At 33.8% G+C, this 20,385-nt stretch overlaps 2 protein-coding genes across 2 annotated transcripts; both read right to left on the bottom strand.

Moving 5' to 3' along the window:
* Positions 1-4,263: 4,263 nt before the first annotated feature.
* LOC104225594 (adenylate kinase 5, chloroplastic) lies at positions 4,264-11,194 on the bottom strand. The gene is made up of 20 exons (XM_009777434.2): positions 10,857-11,194; positions 10,495-10,587; positions 9,883-10,011; positions 9,668-9,802; positions 9,015-9,161; positions 8,699-8,773; positions 8,522-8,615; positions 8,038-8,087; positions 7,782-7,907; positions 7,419-7,454; positions 7,271-7,351; positions 7,029-7,167; positions 6,466-6,545; positions 6,311-6,376; positions 5,880-5,909; positions 5,687-5,796; positions 5,159-5,296; positions 5,012-5,041; positions 4,682-4,778; positions 4,264-4,513 (listed from the first exon to the last, which is right to left on the bottom strand). The coding sequence occupies exons 1-19, from the start codon at positions 11,106-11,108 to the stop codon at positions 4,754-4,756; spliced, it is 1,836 nt and encodes a 611-aa protein (XP_009775736.1). The 5' UTR covers positions 11,109-11,194; the 3' UTR covers positions 4,264-4,513; positions 4,682-4,753.
* A 6,025-nt stretch (positions 11,195-17,219) lies between these two features.
* LOC104225595 (transmembrane 9 superfamily member 11) lies at positions 17,220-19,830 on the bottom strand. The gene is made up of 2 exons (XM_009777435.2): positions 19,694-19,830; positions 17,220-19,509 (listed from the first exon to the last, which is right to left on the bottom strand). The coding sequence occupies exon 2, from the start codon at positions 19,482-19,484 to the stop codon at positions 17,511-17,513; it is 1,974 nt and encodes a 657-aa protein (XP_009775737.1). The 5' UTR covers positions 19,485-19,509; positions 19,694-19,830; the 3' UTR covers positions 17,220-17,510.
* Between the last annotated feature and the right edge of the window lie 555 nt (positions 19,831-20,385).

The following is a 20,385-nucleotide window of genomic DNA, read 5'->3' as shown; positions in this document are numbered from 1 at the left end:
CTTCATTATATATTGTCACTCTAAATAGAGATAGTAAGAACTGATGAACCGTCACTTATCATATAGAAATCAACATTGCGTTTTGTTCTCTATTAATATAGTAATGCCTAACTAAGATTATAAAAAATAATTATAGTACGAAATTTGATAAAAATAATATAATTTGAATTTCGAGAGTCAAATGAGCTGCTCTTTGACGCTAATTTTTATATGCCTTTTAAATATTTTGGATTGTTAATTATTGTAACTTATAATAGTTTTTATATAGTTTCTAAATACGTAAATATTATTTCAAAAAATAAAATAAAAGATTTTATATTCGAATCCAACGTCAATACTAAGAAATTTGATCTAAACTGTATTTATTCCTTTTGGGACAAAGAAAATATTATTTTATGCTTCATTTGGTTGTATTTTTAATTTGCAGCACAAGTAAGGACGTTATAAATTTGGGAGGATGTACGACGAGGGTTGTGGTGGAGTGGTAAGTATTGCTTTATCCTTAACTAGCAGTCTCGGGTTTGAACCCTAAGTATGGAGTCGTCTTTGTTAGGGAGCGCTTTACCCCCCCCCCCCCCCCCTCCCAATATTGGATTTTCCTACACGAATTCGAATATAATCAGGCCTCAATACGAGCACCACGTACTGGGTGGAAAATCAAATTTTTTTTTGGAGGATATGCTTCTCCCCGTGTTCTTTTAAGTACGTACGTATAGATGAATGCAGTGCCACAAATTAAATTGAACCATAATCGGGTTTTTTTCTCGGTTTGACTCGAATTATCAATTTGCTGCTCGCGGTACACCCCTAGCTACCATCTTTAGTAAATCACTTATAAGATAATTAATTACATATAAATCGGTTTTATGATAATTAGCTAGTATAAAGGGTAACCAGATAAGAATGTTAATTAACCTAAGTTGAACGAGCACTAGTGATAGGTGTAAAATATCTTTATACTGTTGGCGTGTATAATGTAAATCCTAGTAATAATTAGGCACCATCAATATTAAGTTTACATGCATGCAAAAGAAAGAGAGAAGAATTGAAATACACGTACACTCGATAAACATATTATGACTTCTCATTATCAGATATATAACTTTTTTCTCAAATACAGAAAAACGAAAGGTAAGTTCTACTACTTAGATTGGAAAAATAGAATAATAAACCCTGCTAAAAAATACAACAACAACAACGATCCAGTAAAATCCTACTAGTGGGGTCTGGGGAGGGTAGTGTGTACGCAGACCTTACCCCTACCCCGCGGGGTAGAGAGGCTGTTTCCGAAATACCCTCAGCTCAAGAAAACAAAAAAAGACAATATTAGTAACACCACAGAAATAATATGAAAGAAATATATATATATATATATATATATGAAAAATAAGAACAATAGAAACCAAAGAACAAATAACAGCATCACCAGAAGCAGAAAATAAGTGGAAAGCAAAACAATAACCAGTAGATAAAACACATCAAAGAGGAACGAAAAAGTAGTGTGAACTCAACATAAAACACTAACAGTCAAAGATCAAGTCCTAACAGACTAGCCTCACTCTGCGACACCATAGAGATATTCTCAACTACCTCCCAACCTACAAACTTAATGCTCGATTTCCTCGGTAAGCTGGAGCCTCACCATGTCCTGTCTGATCACCTCTCTCTCCAATACTTCTTAGGCCGCCCTCTACCCCTGCTAAAATATATATATATAAAAAAATAAAAGCCTATTGTGTGAAAGTTTCAACCGATATCACTGGACTGTAAGTCTTGATTGTTTCTTCAATAATGCGGCCGTCGCGAACACGAGTTCGACACAAGGGACATGTCTTTTTTTCTTTTAACCAAGGTTCAATACAAGCTTTATGAAACTTATGGCCACAAATAGGAAGGATTAAAGAAATCTCCCTATATTTAGTTTCTGCTATACAAATAGAGCAGTCAGTGTTTTTTCCTTTAATTGCTGGAGTTTTTATTCCTTCTTCTATAACATCTATCACCACTTCAATAATAGCTGATTTTGTCACCCTATTTGAATTTGGTTGTGTTCTTAATCCTGTTGTCACTGCTGCTGCAAATTCCTCTACATGGTTCGAACGTTGTCGTCGTGTTACTCCATAAAAAAACAAGTATTTTATAACATTGTATAAAAATATCAAATTAACCAAAATGCAGAACATAAGCAGGAAAAAATAAGTACTGTGCGTGGATGTTGGCATTTTTTAATGTAGGTTAAATTGTTAATGAGATTATAGAAGGAAGAAGAAGGGTTTATATAGATTTTTAATATAAGTTGTTATCCTATAGAAATCGGATTAACTCTATACGTATCCTAAATCCTAATGTGTATGGGTTTAACTTTGGAAACCTTTTAGGAGTAGGAGTAAACCATTAAGGAATATTGATGCGTGTCCTAAGGAGTAAACCTTTGGATACAGCCTCTCTGCCCCTCGAGGTAGAGGTAAGGTCTGCGTACATATTACCCTCCCCAGACCCCACTTGTGGGATTACACTGGGTTGTTGTTGTTGTTGTCCTAAACCCCAATTCCTTATAATTTGTGATTGTCACTGAGATTACACTATTATTTTCTTTGTTTTATTATATTTGGATATATATATATATAGGGTTCGAGTTGGACCTATATCTAGGGCATGGGCGACCTTTCCATAAAGCAAGTAAAGCAACCGTTTTAGGCCCCATATTTGTGGGGGGCCGCTTTTTTGTTACACCTAATGGATTATGTATAAGTTTAAAAAAGAGTATTGTAAAGTGAAAAAGTTTGATTTCTTTTTTTAACAAATATAGAGAAGAAGGATTTACAAATGCTATGATTCTACCAAGGAAATTGGACTTGAAATGAATATCGAACCCGAATTTCGTAAGAAATGTGAGATATATAGGAAGTAACAATTTGATGCGAATGTTGATAGTGAAATCTCAAAGTCTTTCGAATAGTCCTCTAGAGTTGATTATTTTTATACATAATAGACAAGGCTATTTTTTCACTTCAAACTAGATTTGAACAATTCGAAGCAAATGAAAATATTTTTGGTTTTCTATTTGGCAGTAAAAACTAAGATCACTAGATATTGGAAATTTGAAAAAATATTACCTTAATCTTGAATGTTCCGTAAAGTATAATAATCAATTCGATATTGATGATTTAGATTTACTTTCTGAATTAAAAGTATTAAGAAAACTAATACGATTAGAAGATAACAGTTTAATTGATACACTTAATCAAATAAAAAGATATAATTCTTTTCCAAATGCCCAAATTGCTTATGGAATAATGTTCATAACTCATGTTATCGTTGCTTCAGCGGAAAGAAGTTTTCAAAACTAAAATTGATAAAATCTTATCTAAGAACAACAATGTCACAAGAAAGGTTAAATGAATTAGTTATATTGTCAATTGAGAAATACTTATTAGGGGTTATTGATTATAAGAAAATTATTAATAACTTGGTATCTAAGAAAAGCTAATTAAAATAATAGACTTCAAATAAATAATTAAAAAAATCAAAAAGTTAAGGCTCCTCATAAAGTTTTGCTTTAGGCCACAAAATTCGTTGGGCGCCTTTGATCTAGGGTAGCGTTGGAGCAACGGTAAAGTTATTTCCGCGTGACTTATAGGCCACGAGTTCGAACTGCGGAAATAGCCACTTGCATTAGGATAGACGGTATACATTGTACCCCCTTCGTGTACGGCCCTTCCCCGGACCCTACGTAAATGCGGGATATTTTGTACACCGGGCTGTCCCTTTCTATATACACTATCAAATCACTTAAAAAATAATTGCAGGTAACCCTATTTAATAGTGTTGACTAGTATAATAAATTGTAAGTAATATGTTATAACAAATTAAATTACACTAATAATAATGTAAAAAATTCATTATATTGTCAATGCATATAACTTAAATCTTTTTTAATAGGGGAGTACGTTACCTACAATTACTTTGTAAGTCACCTAACTGTGTGTATATATATATATATATTACACTGTTAGCATAGAAAAATCGTTACATTATCCACGTGTATAACTTAATTCCTTTAAGATTTATTAATCTCATCTCATAAATGCCTACATAGTTTACTCGCATTTTCCAATTAAAAAGAAACTATCAAAAGTCAAATTAAAGCATGTTCAAATTTCACAGTCTCTTCCACTTCTTTAGGAAAACTCATAGTTATATTACGCAGCATCCAGTGGCGAATCTAGGATTCAAATTTGATGAGTCTAAAATATTCTTAACTTGAAAAGACTAAAGACGCTTCAACATACAACAGAGAAAAACAGGTACAACCATGAGAGTCACATAGTTGTTCTCTCTTTAACTAAAAGAAAGGAAATATATACAGACAGAAAGACGACCACCACAACAACAATAACAACCCAATGTAATCCCACAAGTGGCGCCTAGGAAGAGTAGTAAGTCCGCAGTCTTACCCCTACTCGCAAGGTAGAGAGGTTGTTTCCAATAGACCCTTCGCTCAAGCAAAGCACTGGAAATACAATAGTGAAAAGCCATGAATATATACAGATATTGTTTTCTACCAAATCATAAGATAGGAAATATACGCTTTAGGATGATATGTGCCAGGAGACTAAGATCTTGACTTGATTTAACTTGCATTCCAAAGGATCCAAAAACCAAGAAATGATTGATTTACCATCAATTTTGGATGTTCAGATGTAAATGTTGCATCCTTTGTGATTGATGTTCATGCATTCTCCATCAACACTTAAAGTATGCCACTCAAGAAGCCCCTAAAAGAATGTCAAAATACATCTATCAATTTATATGACCAACTTAAAGTCCAAATGGCGGCCCGATGCACAAAGCATCTCGCATTCACGCAGGGTCCAAAGAAGGGCCGCACCCTCGGGGTGTGACGTAAAGAGACTACCCTAATGCAACCATTAGTGGTTATCTCCACGGCTCGAACACCTGACCTATAGGTCACACAGAGACACCTTTGATAAACCAGAGGATCACTTACCAAAATCCCTTTGCTTTTTTCTCTTGATTTCTGCAAAGAGTAATCGTTAAGTATCGTGTTAATGCAGGGATATAGAGGTAACGAACAGACTTAAAAAGTTTAGGAGTTTATAATGAGTTCAGTTCAGGTTCATGATTTGTGGCAAACCTTGATTTTCCTTCAAATGCATCGTTCATTTCATCAATGCTTGGCCTGCTTGCAAATGTTGCCAAAGCAACGTATTTTTCCTTCCCAGGCGATTCATCTACTCTCTTATATAACTCATAAGGGTATGGATATGACATCCTGACATGAGAAAATTAATAAGACTGTGAATCTTGACCATCGATATTCAACCATTCTTTTTTGCAGAGGCCATTAAAACAAGAATCTATCCGTTAATAGTACAAAATACCAGACTGTGGGTAGATGTAGCAGAAAAACGATAATCAAAAGTCCGTATTAGAGAAGAAGAATGTTTGAACAACAATTTGCTATATACTTATATTGGCAATCTGTCCACCGGACAGTCAGTGAAAAAGATAAGATACATCTTTACTTTCAAGAGCTAAGAATTCAAAAAATGCAGACTTATATACAATCTGCATTTTACACTAAACCAAAACAAACATTTTGTGCCATTTTAGATTTCCCTTCTGCTTCTTGATCATGTAATGGCATAGAAAAATATCTAACCTGAGTGCACCCATAATAGGATATTGTGTTCCTGCATAGTAGAGTAGTCGGAAGTGGTAGCATATTTCAAATGACGCAGCATACTCCAATCTCTTATCTCTACCCATTGTCTTGCAGATAAAGAGAAAAAATCAGAAAGTAGGATGAAATTTCCTATAATGTTCACCATTACGTCTCAATGGTTACTACTTACTTGCATGATACCGCTTGAGCCAGGTAAATCCTGCAAAAGTAGTATGTGATATATTAGCGTCAGGCCATTTGTAATCATTTCATCACCGAGGAATCGAAACAAAGATTACTAATTTTCAGTATGATTCTGATACTAATTCTCAGGAAGGAAAAGTGGAGTCTACGCTATGAACAGTGGAAGAGCAAGCAAAACTTATTTAACGGGGTTTTCTTGTGCCTCGACTGACTAATGTTTGCTAAGAAAGATCAAAAACATTATAAATAGTAATTTGAATCCATGGCTAATACTTAGATAATTTGAGTTGGAAGGGACATGAGAGTAATTTACTGTTCAAGAAACTTTTGCTACTGTATTTGGAAAAATGGTAAGCCATGCGTTATCTTTTAATTAAAATGAAGTCACAATCATAAGAGAGAAACTAAGATCCTAACCTTTAGTTTGGGGTTGACAAGAATAACTGGTCGACTACCCGCAGCATCAGTCATAGCTCTCATATCCTGCATTATTCAGCGGCAGAAAAGGAATATAATAAACTGAATAAAGAGTAATATGAGGAAAATACAGCAAATGGTCAACAATGAATCACATCTATAATGCAATTTCCAACAGCATTCTGTGGAGCCACTAGAATAAACAAGTCATCTTGTTTTTCAACCTCCTTGCCACCTGAAAAACACATAACATTTGGTCGTAAATATGGAGTTAACCAAATATTAATAATGAAAGAACCAATATCAAGTGTGATTGTATCGTGTTTAATCGCAAAGTTAACCTCTGACAGTTAAGCATTAATCTTAGCATGTGTAGACTTACACAACAAATAAAAATAGTCATCACATTACAGAACCATTTATATAATTATGAGTTTCTACAATCAGTAATACTAGGACAACATTCTGAAATATATCGCTCATGATGAAGCGAACAGAAGGATTAAAACTTGATTAGTTCGATCTTTAAAGTTGTTAGCACAATACTCATTGTACTTTCAAATTTACGGGTTCAAATCTAGTGTTTGTTAAAATTTACTTGATTTTCACATATATCTATACTTCGTGTCAAAAATACAGGGTTCGAACGAATTCTAGAAACACGATATTGGATAAGAAGTGTGAGTCATCACATATGCACTTTTTATCTGAACCATACCTATAGAACCAATATTGACAAAGGTACCGAGAGCACCATAATCACCCCAATCCATGTACTCTAATATCTTTCGACTTCCTGCAAGTTGCAACGGCATCCCTGCAAGTGCACCTTCCCCCATAGATCCTTGGACACAAACCTACGAATGAGATCTGTAGAAATGAATATGTATAATTTGCCTTATTTCAAAGACAATAGATTAAATATATAAGGAACGGAAAGAATAAACATCAGAGACATACCTTGACACGCTTTCCATCGTCAGCAAATGAAAGAGCAAGTACCCGGATAAGTTCCATTAGCGTACCTATTCGATAAACATCCTGTGCATTTACAATACTGTCAAACCTAAATAAACTATTGCCATATGATAAAAGAATGTTTTCTCACCGTTGCAGGATTCAGCTCTGGGATACTGATTTCTATCTGTCAGTTCAAGATAAAGGTATTAGTCTAACTTGGATTTAATCTAACTTAGACTGAAAAAAGCCCGGATTCCTTGTAAAGGTTCTAAATTTGTTCTTCAAAGCTCAAACCATGTAATTCCTTTCTTCCTTTCCAAGAAACTAAACAGAATATAATATGGCGTATCTACTTCAACCACAAAAAGGTGGACTTCTCAATCAAAATGGTGACAAAGGTGATGTCTTAATTAAAACGATAACCAATCAAGATTATAAAACAGCTATATCGACTCAAACTACTCTGATATCAACCTTATCTGAATTATTTTTGAATCAGAGGAGAGCGTACCTTTAATCGAGTTTTCCCATCATTGACAGCTCTTTGAGTAGCCTGAAGCACATCAGTGTAGAAATATTCCCTGATTTCTCTTGAGTGAGGAATATTATTTAGTCTAGTTGGTATTCCTCTCCAGTCCTATAAAGATATAAGCAAAATAAGGTGTCAGAGCTAAATATATATCGTGTTTCTTTTTGTGTAACTCTCCTTAAATAAATCAAAAGCAAATGGTAATTTACATCCACAATTTACGGTAGCAGCTGAATACCTTGCCCGAAGATGCCATATCAACTTGAGTACTGGTAATTTCTGATTTTTCTGTAAACAAAAATTAGAGTAAAGTTTCAGCGAGTCCAAATGACGACTGCTAATTCGGTTGGTCTGTACAGCAGCTAACAAGAAAATGCAAAAACCTATCCTGCAAAAAATCTTTTCGATTGTTGAATGGCACATCTTTTTCTTTTTGCAACATAACTGTATGTATGAGTAAAAATAAAAGAGATATAGATTAATCATGGTGGCGGATGCAAATAGGCCGATCAGAAGACTCGAAAAAGAAAGAAAAGCTGAGACACGGATAACTAAGAAATATGGTTAATCGTGTGTTATGTATGCTTTACATCTCTTAAAGGATTATATGTGGCCGATGTAAGCAGTAAATGATAGAATTTTGTTAATATATAGCTCCCTAGAGAATATTAAGAACCTAAAGAGAGATATTAGTACAGAAAAATTTCTAGTCTTTTTCAGACCTAATTTATTTGCATCTTCTTCCTCTTTCTGCACACGTGACAACAAGGAATCAATTTCTTCAAAGACTGCATCTTTGCCGCGGTTCCCATCAACCTTATGTCACAGCTCATATATAAAAATCATTAGAAAAAGGTACACAATTTGAAAATTATATGAGGAGTATATGTCAAATGTACCTTATTCATTATATTTAAGTACACTGGTAATATTGCTTCAGCGTTTTGCTTGTATATTTGCAGACGTGATTTCACCTGAAACGCATTTTGAACAACTGTAAACTGTAGAGTTTTGGATATATTTGATGCTTAACTTTTTCTAGAGATCTCCAAGATGGACATAAGGTTAGTTTATATTATGGTCTAGACTCTAGACTATCGATAAACCACAATCCTCTAGTGGAAATTCAGTGAACAAAAAGTTCATAAACACATCCTAATAGCATGTATTCATCTAGTAAACTAAAGCAAGACACACAATACGGGTTGAGAGTACCTTTTCTTCTGTGTCATCAGGACGAGTTATTAGCCTCGCTTTGATCTCCTCGGTCTCTGGAGGGAAATTAGTAACATGGTATATTTTTCCTGTGAGAGGATCTAGCCTTCGACCAACACATCTGTCAATAAGAATCTCATCAGGAACCTGTCGAAGAAAAAGTATTTTTACGTAAAATATCGGATATAAAGCAAATGGAAGATGAAGTGGGCTAAAATCTACCTGAATTACCACAACGCACTTGTATGGATTTCTTTAATAATTGGAGATTCTATTCAAATATTACTTCTTCCACTCACTCTTGCTTTAATATACCTATTAGGTATAAACAGAGAATGCATAGGATGGCCACATTTATTCGCGCATGCATCCTCTGGTCAGTAGTGTTTGGCTTATGAATGGTAAAAACTACTACCCCTACTACCCCAGTAAATAGACTAGAAACTCTTGAGGATACATGAGCAAGAATAAAACATGACTCCGAAACAAAACTACTGCCCCTATGGAGTTGTCCAGCATTGCAAGGTCATACCGCACACAGCATCAAAATTTGAAACAGTAAAACATCTGACTTATCTTTAGTAAATGTTCAAAAGATCATCTTATTAAGACGGAAAGGAAATGCAGCTTATGTAATGGTATGACGGACATACATCAAGCACAATATAGATATCTGGTCTGATATTCAATCTTTCTAGAGTTTCTGCTTGGGCCAAAGTTCGCGGATAACCATCCAGAAGCCACCCTTTTTCTTTTGCATCTTCTCTTGATAATCGCGCTGTCACCATCTGTAAGAAGAAGCTGATATTGAAAATCATAAAAGCAAAAGTTATTCATTAACAAGACACTAATTGAAAAGATATCATACAGCTGTCACAATCTCATCAGGAACCAGGCGACCAGAGTTCATATACTCCTTGGCTTTATTTCCAATATCTGTACCAGCTGATAATTCAGCTCGTAGAAGATCACCAGTTGATATGTGCACCAATCCAAACTGAAAGAGACCATGATAAATATTATTCAAGGGGAGGTTTTACATTAACAAACATTCCCATTCACAAATTTTGTTTAGTTCAACATGCATATGCAGACCACGAAAGACAAACTTTTTTGGTTTAACCATCTGGTATCCGGAACTCAATGGCCTGATTAATCCAAATTCATGCCGCATAAGGCTGATGAAGGGGAAAAGGCTCCCTAAAAGGGATTTCTCCCGAGACCTCTGGTTAAGGGCAGAAGGATCTCGTCAATCCCACTATATCCTTTGGTAGTCAAGAAAAACAAATAACAGACACTTGCACGTTATGGAATGCATAAAATGATTTGCATAAGTGGAAAAATTGGACAACATAATTGCTTTAGTATATCCATCAACGGGCAACGACAGCAATATTTAACATTAAAAATTAATCGTTCAATCAACTATGTCTCAATCCTGAAGCAGTAAAAATACAAGAGGGATCAAGAATGAAAGAACCTTTTGTACAATCAATTCACATTGAGTCCCTTTACCAGATGCAGGGGCACCTGATATCATCACCTTTAGGGGCTCACTTCTAGCGCATATCACCTGGGAAAAAAAAAATAAAGAATTCATTTTTTTAAAATAGACCAAAAAGATCAACTTTCACACACACTACTTCCACAAATATTATTTTTTGTTTGAACTAGTTATAAAATGGAAAACAAGTAGTTCCATTGAGAACACCCTCACACACACACACACACACACAAAAAAAAAAAAAAACTATGGTAAAATAAACCAAATTTTGTTAAATTTCACCCTAGAGACCCTTGAGAAATGTATGTGAAAATTTACGATTAAGACGTGCTACTAACCTTGATTTTGTGGTTTTTGCTAAATTGGGTGGGTTTATGGACATATTGGGAATTGGTTAGTTGCTTTGAATAAACAGCTGAAGATGAAAAATGGATGTAATTCAAAGAAGATGAAGATGATGGTGAGAAATTAGAAGAGGGATTGTTATTATTAGTACAGAGAGGAGAGAAAGTTGGGTTTGAAGAAAGATTGTGATAATTATTATGAGTTGAAATGAAGGGAAGATTCATCGTGACTGAAGCTAAAGCCATGGAAGAAGAGACACCTTGGTTTGGAGGGAAGAGAATGACAGATATTAACGGATTAACTGCCACCACAAAATCCTCTCCTTCCCAATTGTTTGCTTGGGCTTTTCATCACAATTGCCTCTTGGACCTTCCACTTAGTAGCGGCAAACGGGCGGGTCGGGCTGGATATAGTTCGGGTCGAAAAATCGGTAATGAAAAAATAGATAATTTATCTGATCCGATCCACATTTAATACAGATAAAAAATGGGCTAACCGGCGGATAATATGGGTAACCATATTATCCATGACTTCTTGAATATGATTGATCACTTATGAGAGAATTTCTAATCTCCCAAACTTGAGGAACCCCTAATTTGAGGCTTTAAAAATACAAAAGTTAAACTCATTGGTTATCCATTTTCTAAATGGATAATATGGTTCTTATCCATATTTGACCCGTTTTTAAAAAGTTCATTATCCAACCTATTTTTTAGTGGATAATATGGGTGGTTAACTGTTTTCTTTAACCATTTTGCCAACGTTACTCCCACAATTCAAAGTGGGTTTGAATGAAACTATATAGTCGTTCTCAAAATATTTCTGTATGTTATATATAAAAAAAATATATAAGTTTTATATATTTTTACGGTTATTGGATATAAATAATTTCGACCGCGAGCTAGAAGTGATCTTTGCCCAAATAAAATTACTTGTGTACCAAATTCATAAAACTTGTTTAATCGCAGCCAAGGGGGTGAAATTCAAAAATAGCCAAATTTACAACTGGTCGTTCAAAAATAGCCCAATTTCAAAGGTAATCGAAATTTAGCCACTTTTCATGTAAAGATAAATCTGAGCGAAAACACTGTTCAAAATCCAGAAAATACGTCAGTATATTATGCTGGAGTTCCAGCATAAGTATACTTGAACTCCAGCATATTATACTGGAGTTCCAAGATAAGTATGCTGGAACTCCAGCATAATATAATTGAGTTCCAGCATAAGTACACTAGAACTCTAGCATAATATACTGGAGTTCCAGCAAGTATACCGGTCCAGCATAATATACTTGAGTTTGGAGCACCGGTGCTCCAGTCTCCAGTATATTATACTGGAGCCAGCAAAGTATACCGTCCAGCATAATATGTTGGAGTTCATACACATGTGCACCGAACTCCAGTATATTATGCTGGACCAGTCTCTGTTGCAGCAAAATAGTGACTATTTTTCATTGACTTGGTAAACGCTGGCTATTTTTGAATGACCAATCCGAAAACTGGCTATACCGTGCTATTTGCTTCAGCCAAGGGGTTAAAGTGGAATTCAGTCTATGTTTATTGTACTAAATTATTTGTTTTTCTCTTGAAATAAGCATCATACCATTACAACACATGATTGCAAGAGGTGGATTCAAGATTTAAAGTTTATGAATTTCTTTGACGATTAATATACAATAATAATTGGGTTAACAATTAAATACTTATTATAGATATTTATGAATTTATACAATAATAATAGTTGCTTTACAATCAAATAAATGTTTTACTAAAAACTAGACTTTACTGCAACAATTGGACATATAACAAATTAGCAAAATGCAAGACATAATCGGGCTATTTTTGGCAAGGTTTTTTAAATTTTTTGGGTTGTCTTTTGGGTCAAAGGGGCTTGTTTTATGGCCTTAAAACGCCAAAAAAAAAAAAATGAAGGGCGATCATAGCAAGGTAATGACTATTTCTCATTAGGTCGTTACTGACGGACCCACAAAATTTTAGGCGATTCGGGGTATATCGCCCGAATTCATAAAGATGACGTGGATATAAGCACACGAAAAATCGAAAATCATGTTGAATTCCTGTTTTATAGCCCTAAATGCCAAAAAATGAGGAACGGTCATGGCGAGGCAATGACTACTATTCATTAGGTCGTGTATGATGGGCCCACAAAATTTTAGACGATCCGGGGTCAATCGCCCAAGTTCATGAAGATGGCGTGGACATAAGCACATGAAAAATCGAAAATCGTGTCGAATTCCTATTTTATAACCCTAAAATACCAAAAAGGAGGAACAATCATGGCGAGGCAATGACTACTATTCATTAGGTCATTTCTGATCGGCCCATAAAATTTTAGACGATTCGAGGCCGATCCCTCGAATTCATGAAGATAACTTAGACATTAAATCGGAATGATTTTTAGCACACGGAAAATGAAAAATCGTGCTCAATTTCTGTTTTATAACCCTAAAACAACAAAAACGAGGAACAGTTATGGCGAGACAATGATTGTTGTTCATTAGGTCGTTTTTGATAGACCTACAAAATATTTTAGGCAAGGTGAATCTAAGAAGTATGAAAATTGTACGAAATAAGAGTGAAAATGACATATTTCAAGTGTAATCGACGTTTTTTATTGGCTAATTATTCCTCGTAAAGGGCGTTTGCAGGCATGCACATGAGGTATTTTCAACATACTTTTTTGTAGGGTAAAAGAAAAAAATAGCATTTGGGTCATACAAAATATTAATAAACTGCTAAAGACCAAAAACTTACTTACTCCACTTTTTTATGTACTCTAATAAATAATAGTTAATATACCAATTGATCTACTTGAGCAGCACATGTATATAGTATACTGTATATATGTAAAATATATTAATTATATAGACTTACTAGGGAAGTTTAAAAATTAAGTATATGTGTATAGTATACTGCATATATGTTAAAAATATATGAAATATATATTCATCGATACTGAATATATAATAATTATATATCATTGATTAATAAGATATTAGCATACTGGTATAATATTTGTGTATTTGAGTATATTAATATATTATATTTATTTGAAATATGCTATATAGGTTTTTACATATAGTAATGGTATATCAAATATACTATAATCATATACACAACTAGAAGAGAGAGAACATGAAAAATTTTGAAAAAGAAAAAGGAGCATATATGTAGTTGGGTGAGAGAATCTCAAGAGAGAGATATTAGGAATATAAATAGTTGTATGTTTTAAAATAAGTTGTATGATATGTAATTTTTTAAAATTAATTGTAACTTATTTAAATAAGTATTTAATAGGTTGTATTCTGGGTAAGTATTAAGCCTTCTCTTTTTGTTGGTACTTCAAAAAAAAATTAACTCTTTACTTATTAGAAAAAAGTATAGACATGTACATCATTTTTGTCACTATCTATACTATATTAAAAGTACGAAGGTCCTTAGTAAAATCTCGTTCGCCTTTTTTACCCTTTAAAAATAGAGCTCACACTAAGACAAAATAGTCATTTTATTATTTTTTCTAAAATTTAGGAATCTAAAATCAACTAAAATTATTGTTATTAATTATTTCCTTATATAAACAATGTAAAAAATTCTAATATTTAGGACTTTAAAAAAATATAATTTAGTACTTACATAGGTGTGCAAGCGTTTACATATTTAAGGAAAATTACTAACGAAGCATTAAAATACTAAACTTCTTTTTGAAAACTTTTGAACAAATAAAATTTATTTCCTTAAGACTATGAGAACATAATATAGTTACGTAATATTTGACAAGTCAGTATATTATTTTATTCTATTTGATCTATTAAAGCAAATGCACAACTTATATATCGAAGTTATGTAAAGGCATTAGAATACCTTTGCAAAATATAATTATTTTCTTTATTAAGTTAGCTAAATTGGATCAATAGTCTTTATTGGGCTTTTATTTTATAACTCATCACATAATTTAATAATTTTTGTGCAATTTTTTCAAATTTTATATTTGTTAATATAAAAAACACGCACTAGATAAAATAGTCATTTAATTCTTTTCCTAATATTTAGGACCTAGAAATTCATTAATATTTGGTTATTATATCTTTCTTTATTTAAACTAGAATACCTAAAATTTAGGACTTTAAAATCAATTAAAATTTTACCTTAAATAAATATTTAAAAAGTCAATTTGGAACAGTAGTACAAAATCTAGAGATGCTCGTCTGAAGTCGGTTATACATGGCAAGTGACAAATGACATCCTAATGGTACTCAAATTGTATTCACGGTAAACAAAATATTTTTTTAACATCAATAATTAATTTTTTTTTGTTGAAGAATTTACTTTATTTAGTATTTGCAATAAATTACATTAATGTATTTTAATTATGTGGTAAATAGTGTGAGACTAAATTGAAAACTACTAAATATATAGGAAAATAATGTTTCGGTTTTTATTTTATCTTCTTCAATCAATCTAGACTATTATAAAAGCTCGAAACTTTAACGCGAAATTGATCAAATTTTTTTCATTTAAAAATAAATTTTATATTTGACAAAATTATTGTTTAATTAATATTTTTTAATAGTTAGGACGTTGAAATTAACTAAAACTTTGACTATTAAATATTTTACTTATTTGAACTATATAGGAGCTCCTAATATTTAGAAATGTCATCCCAGTAAGATTACTTAAATAAATTGAGTAAGTCCATTTTTCACAAGAACTCATAATTTTAGGATTTGTTATTTCACCCGAACAATAATATTATAGGTGACATTAGAAGTGTTCTACTTTAAGATACCAAGAGACTAAAATTTAAAACAAATTGCACAAAAATCATACTCAGAAACTCACGATTATTTTCAGATTACTAAAATTTTAAAGATTTAAGGTTGATAATGATAGAAATGTTAGCTATTTCAAGCTATTCTTTTTTAAGAAAATATTAATAAAATATTTTTCAAAAGTGTTGTCATAGAGTTTCGTAGTTTCTCACGGTGTTGATACGTGGCTACTGATATTATCCATCACTATTGAGCTAAAGGAAGTAACAATGTTTATTAGCATGTATAATCCCTTTATCATCATAATGATCGAATTTTTATAGAAAAGATGGCGTGAGAACCCAAATCTAACGAAAGTCCAAAGATCAACATTTATCTCTTTTTTTTCTTCAACGGTTTGGATTTTCTTGTAATTTTTATTTAATAATTCAAACACTATATATATATATATATGTGTGTGTGTGTGTGTGTGTAATTTTTATAAAATTTACATTCATTGATAAGAGATACACGCTCAACGCGCGTACTCTTAAACTAGTAATCTTTAAAAGCTATAAAGTTAGAAGTGCAGTCTATATTGAAGATTCATATAATTTTCCTGAAAGCTTAAAGATCAATCAAGAAACCCACCTTTTATATTACTTTCTTTTGTTAGTTTTGCTTAGTTTACACTGAACCTTTTTAGATCAATTCCTTATATCCAGAAACCATTGCTCTAAGATTTCCATTTAGTAATATGTACTTGATTTATTTTGGTCAGAGGGCTAGATCAACGGGCCAAGGGACAGTCCCAAGTAGACAGATGGCCCAAGATAGTATAACTAGCAATATTTTTTAATAAGTAAATAACTCATCAAAATAACTTCTTTCATCTAAAATAAAACTAGGGACGATATTTTTTTGATTGGTTTAACCATCTGGTTTATGATATTCAATGGCTCTATAAATTCCAATTTGCACCGTGTAAAAACCAACAACAACAACAACAACCACCCAGTATAATCCCACTTAGTAGGGTCTGGGGAGGATAGTGTGTACGCAGACCTTACCCCTACCCTGAGGTAGAGAGGCTGTTTCCAAATAGACTCCCGGCATCCTTCCCTCCAAGAACTTCCCACCTCTTGGTTGGAAGTGGAGGTTGCTTACCATCAGAGCAACCCCTCTTGTCTCTCGTGTAAATAAAAAAAAAAAAAAAAAAAAAAACACTAGTTAAACTTGAGACCATTAGTTAAAGGTGATAGAATTTCATCCATCTCACCACACCACTCGACGATAACAACGGATGATATAGCTTAAGAATATCAAAGGCATACAATATAAAGCATGTTTATTTTGGCAGATAAACCACAAAAGATTGCTTGTACATTGTAAAATGAGATGATTACCTAATTTCTCACAACACTAAGTCATTTAGAACATACACTAATCCATTAGTAGATTTAACCACTAAACATAATATCAGTTTAGTAGTTGATTTCTAGCAACGTTTCGAAACACACCTCAAATCCAACTTGAAAAACAAATTAAACATAGATACAAGAATCATCAATATAATAAGAAAAGCCGGTTAACGATAACAGATTCATCACTATTAATATAAATGTAGAGAAATGATGGCAAATTTGAAAGCAAAGCATCCAAGCTTGCCTATCATATGATGTTCATCCTACCATGCAAATTGCAATGACTTCTTCTAAAAAGAATTTAACAAAACTTTAGGAGTTTTATTGTTTTTCTCTTCCAAATACCCTACAAAATGACATTAAAAGTAAATAGAATGCTTTTGATATCTGCCACTGGTTGCTCTTCAATGGTTGGTTTTAATTGCAATCTCTAACTTCAAGCCCGAGAGACGACTTCAATCCAGCTTCACTGAAGAGAACAAATAATGTACAAACCAGAAAGAGGAAAGGAACCCGACCGTGCCTGTTGCAAACATAATCGCCAAGACCATGAAGAGGGAATATCCGAGGTAAAGGGTGGCGGAAACAGGGCCGCTTAAACTCTTGAGGTCGAATATTAGGTAGTTGATGGAGTATAGGAAAATGTATATCGCAACTGAACCAGAAGCAAAGAATGACTTCCACCACCATTTCCAGTCCTCGACACATAGATGCATGTAGGTTAGAACAAGAGATACCTCAGCACAAACGATGACAAGGAGGAGCATGACAATAAGGAGAAATCCGAAGACATAGTACACACGACCCATCCAAAGACTGGACATGATAAAAAAGAGCTCAATGAACAGAGTGCCGAAAGGAAGGGTTCCTGCACCGAGAACCAAAAGCCAAGACGGATATTTTTGTGGTGGAATTTCACGAGGAATCTGGTTGGTTCGGACTGGATATTCAATATGAGGTGCCTTTGCCCCGAGGTAGCCACCAATAAGGGTTAGGGGAACAGAGATACAGAACCAAAGTAAAATGAGAACGACAAACAGAGAAAAGGGAATGGCCCCCGTACTGTGACTACCCCATAGCAAGAAGTTCAATGTGGTTAGGATAAAGAAAGCAATCCCAGGGAAGAAACATGCAGCTTTCCACGCGACTGAAACCCAGCCCTTGTGATCGCCACAGAAGATTGTCCTCCAGAGACGAACAGCAACATAACCAGCTGCAACACCAAGAATCATGTAAAAGAATAGCATACCTGTAATCAACGTTCCTCGAGATGCTGGGGACATGAATCCAAGGGCAGCAAACATGATAGTCACTACAGCCATCCCCAAGATTTGAACACCATCTCCAACCATCGCGCATAGAAGGCCAGGATTACCAGGCGCGCGGAAAACATCGCCGACAACAAGCTTCCACCCAGATAACTCCTCGTTCATCTGGGCTTGAGCTTCTTTGTCAAGCTCATCATACCTTGCCAGATCCCTTCGGACTGTTCTCAAAAAGATCACGAGCACAATACCAGCCAAGAAAGTGATCACCATAAGGGAATTGAGTATCGAGAACCAATGCACCTTTGCACCTTCCATCTTCAAATAAGCATCCCATCTCGATGGCCACTTAATGTCACTCTCCACAAAGTTCACCTCATAAGTAAAAGCCACAGGCTCATTTTCTTTAATAGCCATGGACACAGTTGTCGGGTCACACTTGATTGGAGATGGGAACTTATTGTACGTTTTAAGGTTCTTTAACGAATCAGGCGAATGCTGGTAACTACAAGGTACAACCTCAAACCCGACGACCATATATCCAGGTGCATCGGATCCTGAATTTCCAACTGTTGAGATCACCTCTGATCCATCCCCAGTACCCATCACACGAGCCACATTGGTCTCCTCGAATTTGTGAACAAGAACCGTAAACTTCAAATGATTAAACACATAATATTGATCTTGGACCTTAATCCCAACAGGATACCCCGTCCAACGCAAGAAGTAACCCTCCTTCTTGGTATAACGAATAGCAGGTAAATTATCAAGAATCAAATTAACCTGATACATCTCATCAATCCTCTCTTTCAAAAGCTTAAATTCCTCACCAGACAAAGGTTTTGTTTGACACAAGAAAACCTCAGTCTCATTGGTATACATCTTAAACCTATAAGGAGAATTCTCAATCCTATCACCCATAAGAAGCTCACCTAAATTTTCAGCACTGTCTTTCACACCTTCTTCAGGCTTACAGAAAGGCAAACTATAATAACTATAAGGCAATTCAGTGTCAATTGAAGTCAATGAATTGACCTTAACATTCAAGAAATCACCAACCACATATTTATGAGGATAACTTCCAGGCAAATAAAACCCATGACCCAATTCACAAACCAAGCAGATAAACAAAACCCAAATCTTGAATTTATCAAAAGATCCCATTTTTACACCTTTTTTCAGCTCAGATCTAAATGAAAAATCAAAAAGGGAGTATTTTTAATACAAAGATCAGTATTTTATCAAAAGGGGTTTCAATATATATCAGATCTGATTAATATTGAAACAAGATAATATTGAAACAAGATTAATGAAGCATATAAAGAGGAAAAAATGAAGGTGTTTGATAAAAAAAAAGTGCAGATCTTGCTCACCCTGATGGAAGAAAATGGGCTAAAATGGAGGAGAGAAGCGCTGTGAGAGTAACATTTGAGCTGAGAAAGATCTAACAAAAGGGCGGTGGCAATGTACAGACTCCATAACTATGGAATATATATGTATTTATATATTCATTTTCTTCGTCGGTGGGAGATCTTGGCCTTAAGCCCTTATTTAAATGACTTATATGCCCCTATATTCCCCATATTTGGATTTTCTTTCACATGAGATCGTTAAAATATAACATAAAAATAAATTCAGTAAATAATATATACAGTCAGACCTCTCTGTAACAGCATTTCTATATAACAACACTTCATTATAAAAGTCAAGTTTTTTCGAAATCAATTTTTATGTTATGTTATAATATATATTTTTCATAACAGCACTTCGTTATAACATCCAAAAATATTCGGAACAAACGAGACTGTTATAGAGAAATTTGACTCTACTTCCTCCATTTCAATTTATGTGAATCTATTTTTTTTTAGTCCGTGCCAAAAAGAATATTTCTTTCCTTATTTGGAATCAATTTACCTTTATGTAGTGATTTTTAGTCACAAGTTAAAAAGTTTTTCTTTTTTTAAACTCAGTTTCCAGTCAAATAGGTTCACAAAATTAAAACAGAGGGAGTATAATATATCTTTATAGAATTATTTTCTTCCTTTTAAATTATATTAATTATGGG

This window comes from Nicotiana sylvestris, chromosome 6 (assembly GCF_000393655.2).
Source record: "Nicotiana sylvestris chromosome 6, ASM39365v2, whole genome shotgun sequence".
Lineage (NCBI taxonomy): Eukaryota > Viridiplantae > Streptophyta > Magnoliopsida > Solanales > Solanaceae > Nicotiana > Nicotiana sylvestris.
The sequence above is the reverse complement of the archived record's forward strand: the minus strand, read 5'-3'. Positions and strand labels throughout refer to the sequence as shown.

What these genes read in the sequence shown, in the direction of transcription:
- LOC104225595 (XM_009777435.2), bottom strand. Translation starts at nt 19,484, where the DNA reads ATGGGATCTTTTGATAAATTCAAGATTTGGGTTTTGTTTATCTGCTTG.
- LOC104225594 (XM_009777434.2), bottom strand. Translation starts at nt 11,108, where the DNA reads ATGGCTTTAGCTTCAGTCACGATGAATCTTCCCTTCATTTCAACTCAT. An exon ending in GCTCAAGCGGTATCATGCAA is followed by an intron (nt 5,797 to 5,879) that starts GTAAGTAGTAAC and finishes TTTATCTGCAAG; the next exon opens with ACAATGGGTAGAGATAAGAG. An exon ending in CCTATTATGGGTGCACTCAG is followed by an intron (nt 5,297 to 5,686) that starts GTTAGATATTTT and finishes TTCTCATGTCAG; the next exon opens with GATGTCATATCCATACCCTT.